The 10,509-nt window shown below is 38.4% G+C and overlaps 1 protein-coding gene across 1 annotated transcript in view; it reads right to left on the minus strand.

Annotated features, from left to right (window-relative positions):
* Nucleotides 1–3,440, minus strand: part of HAO1 (hydroxyacid oxidase 1) — a 46,200-nt gene extending 42,760 nt beyond the window's left edge. Inside the window, exon 1 of the mRNA XM_045445278.1 lies at nucleotides 3,268–3,440. Coding sequence (XP_045301234.1) covers nucleotides 3,268–3,404 — 137 coding nt within the window. The 5' untranslated portion in view covers nucleotides 3,405–3,440. The remainder of the gene's footprint in view (nucleotides 1–3,267) is intronic.
* Between the last annotated feature and the right edge of the window lie 7,069 nt (nucleotides 3,441–10,509).

Raw genomic sequence — 10,509 nt, forward strand, 5'->3', positions numbered from 1 at the left:
TTAAACTATTTAAAGCAAATAAAATGTATGTAAATACGTATACAAAACACAATTTTTGTAATCTTATTTTTAAAACATTAAAATTTTTTTTTTTAGAGAGACAGAGAGAGAGGGAGAGCAGGGAGGGGCAAAGGGAGAGGATCCCAAGCAGGCTCTTCACAGTCAGCGCAGAGCCCAACTTGGGGCTCAAACTCTGGAACATTGAGATCATGACCCAAGCCGAAATTGAGAGTCCGACGCTTATCCGACTGAGCCACCCTGGAGCCCCTGTAATCTTATTTTTTACCCTTCTTTCTTAATATTGTGACATCTTTAAAACATTTAATTGGATCACTATCAACCTGTGAGGCACTGCAATAAAGGAATAATGACATCACTTTATCACCTGTTATTTAAAAGAAAATCACCCCATTTTCAGTGTCAATAAATGACACAACAGAAAAGAAAGGAGCTTCATTTTCTAACTTCATCAGGACTTCTAGACACCCAAATTATAGAATTAAGTTTCCACTAGTGATGATTTCACCAGAAGCCACAAACTGCAGACCAGGGTTGAGAAGGATACACTGAGTTAATGTGTAAGAGAAACAACATACTGTGTGTGTGTGTGTGTGTGTGTGTGTGTGTGTGTTTAAGTTAACTCCAATCAGGTCATGATGATTCCAATCATGCAAAATGTTGCAAGCTAACACCTACTGTTCTCGAAATATTTACAATAGGTAACTTTGTTCTTCAGTATGGTTCCATCTATTTGACTTCATGTGTCTTTTTGTACTTTATTTTATTTTATCAGTTTTTAGCCATGATAACATTAGAGTCGCAAGTCTTACCCCAGAAACGTTTACAAGCAACTGCTAGGTCACATAAGTGAGCCATATCCCCAAAACTCCAAAATGTGATTGTCAGAGCTGAGCACAGAGAGATAACAGCTGTCACTGTGAATGACCTTTTGTTGTGCTTGTGGGAGGGAAAGTGTACACATTTCATAAATGTCTTTAAAATGCCCTGACACTGTGTCACAACAGGTTATCTGAGGTTTGGTTGTTTTGCAGTCTTCATTTGAATCAGAATGAGAGAGTTCAGATTGATTTCCTTCATCCCGTCAACCCAAAGCCACCACAACTCTGGCAGAAAATCTATTCTTAGTTCCATGTGATCAGCTCAATGATACAAGGTGAGGAATGAAGGGTTACCCAGAAAGTTACACAAGAAAAGAGGAATTGAGGTGTTAGATAAGCAATGGCCGCTAACGTTTGTTGCAATATAAAAACTCTTCAAGTGGTTGATCATAAAATAGCATCAGCCAACCTCCAGAGAAAGTTGATTAATCCATGTTTTTTCCCTTTCAAGCTGAACAAAAAGGAAAGATCAAGGTTCATGGAAAGGATGGCATTGCAAACTCTTTCTCATGATCTGTGCTCTGTCCTGAAGTTACTGAGTACATGCACAGGGTGGGAATACTTACTGGAGTACCATGAAACCCACACAAGCATGAGGCACTCTTCCAGTCCACAACTTGGAACTCAACAATGCCTTCTATGTCTGACAAAGCTTCCAGAATTTCTAGGGTTGCAGAGTTGCCTGTATGTGCTGCACCCCTTTGCTCTCTCTTTAAGGCCTCTACTAAGCCAGTTGTTCGGGGTACATTTTGCATCAATTCAACCCACCAGCATTATGGAAGTCAAAGGTCAATGTCCATCCATTGGAATGTAAGCACCTGTGAACAGGAGCTTTGTCTGGCTCATTGCTCTATCCTCAGCATGTAGTATAGAACCTAGCCTACAGAGATTCCTAATAAGCATGAGTCCATTAATTAAGTAGCATGAGCGGAAGGGTGTTAAAGGGGGTTTGAGGAAATAGATGGTCACCTGAGCATTATGACATAAGAAATGCAAGGAGACACCAACTCCATACACCTATCAAGGGCCTGAAATTTCCTTGGTTAAAATAACCTTTTTGGGTTAAAGTGTTGTTTTCAGGAGATTACAAGGAGGTAAGCCATATTACCCGGTGAACGGAGCTGCTATTGGGCCCAGGAAGGGACATCTTCCAGGAACAGAAAAGTTTGGAGAGACCCAGAATGTTAAATGATTGAAAAAGATCATACAGAATTTTAAGCCCCTCCCCTCTTAGCCAAATTTTCCCTTTCTGTGGCTCTTCCAGCATTGGTGGAGCTCATGTGAGTTCCAGGGAAGAACTGAGACAAAGTCAAGGCTTAGAGAAGTTTGGGGGAGGCCCCATCCTTCACCCCATTCTCAGACTCCTGAGAGTAGTACATCGGTGCTGTTTGCCAGGGACCACCTTGGTTAGAATCATCTCATTTTTCCTAATTTACACATAGAAAAGTGATTTTTGAGAGATTTTGCTCTAGACAGAAGAAGCCAAGCAGGAAAGCAGATTCTTTCTTCTGGATATTTTCTACCCTTTTTCTTTAATTTATCACCATCAATGAACACCCACAATATTCACTAGCTTTACTAAAGGCTATAATGTAAGATGGATGAGTTTGAGAGAGTATAGTGTATGGAGGGTTCTCCTCCCCTACTCCAGCAAATAAACCATTTTGTAACTGCTGAGAGAAAAACACTCCTTTAAAGTTATTTTGTTTATTGTTTTTATTACAAACAGAAAACATAAACCGTGACAGCTACCATCTTGTGCTTTGAAATATGAAAGGCAAGGGAAAACTAATTTGGAAACAGAGGTAGGTGAAGCACTTTGGATGATGGATGAAGCAGCAACGTTGAAAGATTAATGTTATATAGACAAATTGAAATCTAAAGTGAAAGTTGAGACAACAATAATCAAAATGAATGATAAGGGAAAGCCAGCAGGATGGGAACATTTGAGACAACAATCCGATCTGGTTCAACCAGATAAGATGGCTATCTTGAACCTAGTGCTAACCGCTTCCTACACCATGCTCATAGACCCTCACTGTCCAACTCAGAGAAAAAGAAAGTAGAGTCTTTAGAATGCATCACTATTTTTATACGTAGTCAAATTAATTATCCACATAATTCCATGTGAGGACAATTAGGGTTGGCTTTTTCAGTCAATGGTTTGAGATTCCCAGGCTTGGGATATTTTTAAACAGTTTGATAGCCCAAAATTTCTCACAGCCCCAAGAATTGTTCCCTCTCTACTAAGCATCTATCTAGACGGATAATTTCACATCAACAACATTAAAACCTGAGGTCTTATTTTGGTAGAATGTCTTCGTGTAATTACACAAAACATGATTTAAAAATAAATAAATTTTCTTACCTGGAAAATGCTGCAACATTATCAGCCAATGTTTCCTGATCATTTGCCCCAGACCTGTAATAGTCATATATAGACTTCTGAAGTACTGATTTAGCATGTTGTTCATAATCACTGATACAAACTAACCGGGTAAACATTTTCACAGTTTATTCCAAACCCAAGATTTGGGATTTTTTTTTTTCCTGCATAGCATTCTATATCTTGATAATTTCACTATCTGTTAATTATTAATAGACTTTTTCCAAAGTTCAGATTTATTTCTCTGTTGCTTACATTAAGTGAGCAAATATGTGCTTAGATTTTGCAATTTCATGTAACAGCTGTCTGCCAAAGAACAGCCACATCTAAGCCATGAGGAGGGCCTGGGGAGGAGCAGAAGGGGATTAGCTGTTATATCAAAACTGAAGGATCTAGAGAAGTACTTGCATGACCCCTCTTGGCTCAGTTCTAACTAAGGCTGCTTCTTTCACACGATATGTATGTTTGCACTTTGCTTGGAACCTAGAATGGGCTGCCGGCTCAGTTTTCTTCCACATTTGGACCATGAACATATCATGTGACAAAGAGCTTATAGAATGGAGGATCTGTAAAAATAGGGTCTCTACATAATACGATTTCAGCTGATTACAAAAATTTGGCTTCAGCAAGGAACAGTAAGCCCACATTTAACAGCTGATTCTTTAATGTTTATTTATTTCTTTTGAGAGAGAAAGGGTATGCACGTGTGAGTGGGGGAGGGGCAGAGAGAGAGAGAGAGAGAGGGAGAGAGAGCATCCCAAACAGGCTCCACACTGTCAGCACAGAGCCCAACAGGGGACTTCATCCCATGAACGTTGAGATCACCCTTGAGATTACAACCGAGCTAAAATCAAAAGCTGGATGCTCAATAAACTGAGCCACCAGGCACCCTTACAGCTAATTTTAAAGAGTCTTGTCTCACTCTGGCGAATATGTAGAGAGGTGCCATTCCAAAGACCTTGTGGTCTCCATCTAAAATTTCACTCAATCATGGAATACTTGGGGGAAGATTTGAACTAGAAAAAAATGGCTTTGACATCAGTCAGACCTGGGTTTCAGTCCAGGAGTCTCCAATTTAAGCTGCTCACCAGCCATTCAGCAGCTGCATTCCAACTGCCTGTCTCTGCACAAGAATGTTCTCTTCAACTTGGACCCTACTTTTCTATCCACTTATCATAGCACAGTGCTATGGAGTCAATGCTCTAAGGGACAGCCCTCCACCAAGTCTTCAATCAAAGACTCAAGGGAGCTGGTACATAAATACCCATAAGTACCCCTCCTTGGTGTGTATTCTCTGTTGCAGCCTTCAGTTGCCCACAGTATGAGTTGGTTGCTAAACCACCATGTGGGCTCACTTTCCTACCCCTTAATTTAATTAAAAGCTTTAAGCTGTCAGGATTGGGCATTGAATTGAATATAGGTTCATTCCCAAAGTACTTTTTGCACCAGTGTGGCAATAGGTAAAATGACATTAAAATTGTTATTGGAACGGGATGCCTGGGTGGCTCAGCTGGTTAAGCATCTGTCTTTGGCCTAGGTCATGATCTTGCTATTCCCAAATTGGAACCTTGCGTTGGACTCTGTGCTGACAGCTCAGAGCCTGGAGCCTGTTTCAGATTCTGTGTTTCCCTCTCTCTCTCTATCCCTCACCTCTTATGCTCTGTCTCTCTCTCTCTCAAAAATAAACATTAAAAAATTTTTAATTGCTATTGGAATGTAAACATCTGTTAATATGATAAGAGAGTCCTACAAAACATAACTCAATTTTATAGTTACTGAAGTTACTGAGAAAGTTGACTAAGGAATCTTAATTCTGCTAAGAATTAATTCAAATTTTGCAGATTAAAATACATTTTCATTACAATTTTAATACTTGTTAAAACTATAAGCACCTTGCTTTTTTTTTTTTTTTTTTTTTTTTTTTTTTTGCATTTCTCATCCCTGAAATGCAGCCAGATCAACACTAAACCATCTTGCACATCTAGGAAACTGATTTGAGGATTAACACAACGATCTGCACAACCTGAACCATAGAATTCGGCAGGTATGCAGTGGGGAGAGGTGAACTGGGGGAAAGAGAAGCCGCAGAGGGCAGGGAGCTGTTTTTGCTTGCAGAAAGAGAACAGACACAGGGTGGGGGGTGGGGGAGAGTATGGGAAAAGCACCCCCCAACCCAAAGCAGATGGAGAGAAAGTGGAAAAGTGGAAACAGCTACAAGGACTGAACAAAAAAAGGGAGAAAAGAGAAAGTAGAGGTTTAAATTCCATTAAGACTCTATAAACAGGGGGAGTGCAAAGTCTGAAAGTCCACAGCTCATACCTGGTGGTGCTCTGGTGGGAAGAGTGAATCCACAGGAGGAGAGAATGAGGTCCAAGTGGTCCTTGGGCCATACGGGGAGAGGCAGTTCCCCTGCTGGGAGGACATTTGGTAGAGGTTGTGTGGCCACCCCACAATCATAGGTTCCAGCACACCCCAGGGAACAACCACATTCGCTGGTGTTGGAACAAGGATGTCAAGGGTGATACCTGGCACCAGATGTGTGCTGTGATTTTCCATAAACCCTGAAACACTGCTTGGTAGCTGGGTAATGCCATTTTCACCCCTCCGGAGCATGCGCATACTTGCCTACAAGTGCCCCAGCAATCCACCCCAGTAAGCTAAGCAGCACCATCTAGTGGAGAATGGAACCATTGCACTAAACCCCACCCAACTGGGCCTACGATGCTCTTGACAAAGTCTCTCCACCTGCTTAGTTTATGGACTATAAAGTGCTTCATAGCTTGACATCTATGGGAAAACAGATGTAATTTCAATCGTACTTCATTCTGTTCACTGGTCCTTTTATTCAATTTTTTTTCTTTTTCTTTTCTTACTCTTGAATACAGAAAGCGAAAAATCTATTATCTTCCATTTTTATTAAAAAGATTTTTCCTTAATTTTGTTCTACTACATTTTTTACTTTTTTGTAAATTTTTAAAATTATATTTTACTTTCATCATTTCATTTTATTCTACTTTTTCAAATTTTCAAACATTTTCCTTTTTTCCCTTTTTTCTTTTATCTTTTATTTCCTTTCTTATCTTTCCCTTTTTTCTCTAATCTATCAAGCTTCTTTCAACAACCAGACTGAAACACACCTAGGATCTAGTACCCTTTATTTGATTTCTTTGTGTTGTTTTAAATTTTTTTACCTTATTAATTCCTTTTATTCCTCCAAAATGATGAAATGAAAGAATTCACCTCAAAAGAAAGAACAGGAGGAAATGACAGCCAGGGATATAATCAACACAGATATAAGCAGATGTCTGAACATGAATTTAGAATCACTATAAAAAGAATACTAGCTGGGATTGAAAATAGATTAAAATCCCTCTCTGCACAGATGAAAGAAGTAAAAGCTAGTCAGGATGAAATAAAAATTGCTATAACTGAGCTGCAATCTCGAATGCATGCCACAGTGGCAAGGATGGATAAGGCACAGCAGCAAATCAGCAATATAGAGGACAAACTTATGGAGAATAATGAAGCAGAAAAGAAGAGGGAGACTAAGGCAAAGAGATGAAATAAACATTAGAGCACTCAGTGACTCATTAAAAAGGAACAACATCAGAATCATAGGGGTCCCAGATGAAGAGAGAGAAAAAATGGTAGAAAATTTATGTGACCAAATCATAGTAGAAAACTTTCCTAATCTGGAGAAACACACAGACATCAAAATCCAGGCAGCACAAATGATTCCCATTAGATTCAACTAAAACTGACCATTAATAAAGCATATCATAGTCAAAATCACAAAATACTCAGGCAAGGAAAGAATCATGAATGCAGCAAGGTAAAAGAAGTCCTTAACCTACAAGGGAAGATAAATCAGGTATGAAGTAGACTTCTCCACAGAAACTTGGCAGGCCAGAAAGGAATGGCAGGATATATTCAATGTGCTGAATCAGAAAAATATGCTGCCCAGAATTCTTTATCCAGCAAAGCTGTTATTTAAAATGGAAGGAGAGATAAAGTTTCCCAGACAAACAAAAATTAAAGGAGTTTGTGACCACTAAACGAGTCCTGCAAGAAATTTTAAGAGGGACTCTCTGAGGGGAGAAAAGATGAAAAAACAAAAACAAAAGCAAAAACAAAAAAAAAACCCAAAACCCCAAAACCCCAAAAATCCAAAAGCATCAAAGACTAGAAAGGACCAAAAAACACTACCAGAAACTCCAATTCTACAGGTGACATAATGGCAATATATTCATAACTTTCAGTACCCATTCTAAATATCAACGGGCTGAACACTCCAATAAAAAGACACAGGATAACAGAATGGATAAGAAAACAAGATGCCTCTATATGCTGTTTACAAGAGACCCATTTTAGACCTGAAGTCACCTTCAGATTGAAAATAATGGCATGGAGAGCCATCTATCATGTTAATAGTCACAAAAGAAAGCCAGAGTAGCCATATTTATATCAATCTAGATTTTAAAATAAAGACTGTAACAAGAGATGAAGAAGGGTATTATATCATAATTAAGGGGTCTATCCACCAAGAAGACCTAACAATTGTAAACATTTATGCTCTAAACATGAAAGCACCCTAATATATAAATTAATTAACCACAAACATAAAGAAACTCATTGATAATAATACCATAATAGTAGGGGATTTCAACACCCCACTTACAACAATGGACAGATCATCTAAACAGAAAATCAACAAGGAAACAATGGTGTTGAATGACACACTGGACTGGAGGTACTTAACAGATATATTCATAACATTTCATCCTAAAGCAGCAGAATACACATTCTTCTCCAGTGCACATGGAACATTCTCCAGAATAGATCACATACTGGGACACAAATCAGCCCTCAACAAGTACAAAAAGATCGTGATCATACTGTGCATATTTTCAGACCACAACGCTATGAAACTCGAAATCAACCACAAGAAAAAATTTGGAAAGATAACAAATACTCGGAGACTAAAGAACATCCTACTAAAGAATGAATAGGCTAACCAAGAAATTAAAGAGGAAATTAAAAAGTACATGAAAGCCAATGAAAATGATAACACCACAGCCCAAAATCTGTGGGATGCAGCAAAGGCGGTCATAAGAGGAAAGTATATAGCAATCCAGGCCTTCCTAAAAAAGGAAGAAAATTCTCAGATACACAACCTAACCTTATACCTCAAAGAGCGGGAAAAAGAACAGCAAATAAAACTCCAGACAAGCAAAAGATAGGAAATAATAAAGATTAGAGCAGAAATCAATGCTATCGAAACCAAAAAAACAGTAGAACACATCAATGAATCCAGGAGCTGGTCCTTTGAAAGAATTAACAAAATTGATAAACCTCTAGCCAGTTTGATCAAAAAGAAAAAGGTAAGGACCCAAATAAATAAAATCAAGAATGAAAGAGGAGAGATCACAACCAACACAGCAGAAATACAAACAATAATATGAGAATACTATGAGCAATTATATACCAATAAAATGGGCAATCTGGAAGAAATGGACAAATTCCTAGAAACATGTAAACTACCAAAACTGAAACAGGAAGAAATAGAAAATTTGACAGACCCATAACCAGTAAGGAAATAGAATTAATAATCAAAAATCTACCAAAAAACAAGAGTCGAGGACTGGATGGCTTTCCAGGGGAATTCTACCAAACATTTAAGGAAGAGTTAACACCTATTTTCTTGAAGTTGTTCCAAAAAATAGAAATGGAAGGAAAACTACCAAACTCTTTCTATGAAGCCAGTATTACCTTGGTTCCAAAACCAGACAAAGACTCCACTAAAAAGGAGAACTATAGACCAATTTCCCTGATGAACATGGTTGCAAAAATCATCAACAAGGTACTAGCCAAGTGGATCCAACAATACATTAAAAGAATTATTCACCACAACCAAGTGGGATTTATACCTGGGATGCAGGGCTGATTCAATATCCGCAAAACAATTAATGTGATACATCACATCAATAAAAGAAAGGACAAGAACCACGTGATCCTCTCAAAAGATGCAGAGAAAGCATTTGGCAAAATACAGCATCCTTTATTGATAAAAACCCTCAAGAAAGTAGGGATAGAAGGATCATACCTCAAGATCGTAAAAGCCGCATATGAAAGACCCACTGCTAATATCATCCTCAATGGGAAAAAACTTTCCCCCTAAGGCCAGAAACACAACAGAGATGTCAACTCTCACCACTGTTATTCAACATAGTATTGGAAGTCTTAGCCTCAGCAATCAGACAACACAAAGGAATAAAAGGCATCCAAATCAGCCAGGAGGAAGTCAAATTTTCAGTCTTTGCAGATGACATGATGCTCAGAAAACCCAAAAGATTCCACAAAAAAACTGCTAGAACTGATCCATAAATTCAGCAAAGTTGCAGGATACAAAATCAATGCACAGACATTGGTTGCATTCCTATACAGCAATAATGAAGCAACAGAAAGAAAAATCAGGGAATTGATCCCATTTATAACTGCACCAAAAACCATAAAATACCTTGGAATAAATATAACCAAAGAGGTGAAAAATCTATACAATGAAATCTATAGAAAACTTAAGAAAGAAATAGAAGAAGACACAAAAAAATGGAAAAATATTCCATGCTCCTGGATTTGAAGAATAAACATTGCTAAAATGTCAATACTACCCAAAGCAATCTACATATTCAATGCAATCCCTATAAAAATAACACCAGGATTCTTCACAGAGTAGAACAAACAAATCTAAAATGTGTTTGGAACCAGAAAAGACCCTGAATAGCCAAAGCAATCTTGAAAAAGAAAACCAAAGCTGGAGGCATCACACTCCCAGACTTCAAGACATCTCACAAAGCTGTAATCATCAAGACAGTATGGTACTGGCACAAAAACAGACACTCAGATCAATGGAACAGAATAGAGAAATTAGAAATGGACCCACAAATGTACAGCCAACTAATCTTTGACAAAGCAGGAAAGAATATCCAATGGAATAAAGACAGTCTCTTCAGCAAATGGTGCTGGGAAAACTGGACAGAAACATGCAGAAAAATGAATCTGGACCAATTTCTTACACCATACACAAAAATAAACTCAAAATGGATGAAAGACCTAAACGTAAAACAGGAAGCCATCAAAATCCTCGAGGAGAAAGCAGACAAATACCCCTTTGACCGTGGCCGCAGCAACTTCCTACTCAACACGTCTCCAGAGGCAAGGGAAACA

This window comes from Leopardus geoffroyi, chromosome A3 (assembly GCF_018350155.1).
Source record: "Leopardus geoffroyi isolate Oge1 chromosome A3, O.geoffroyi_Oge1_pat1.0, whole genome shotgun sequence".
NCBI classification, from domain to species: domain Eukaryota; kingdom Metazoa; phylum Chordata; class Mammalia; order Carnivora; family Felidae; genus Leopardus; species Leopardus geoffroyi.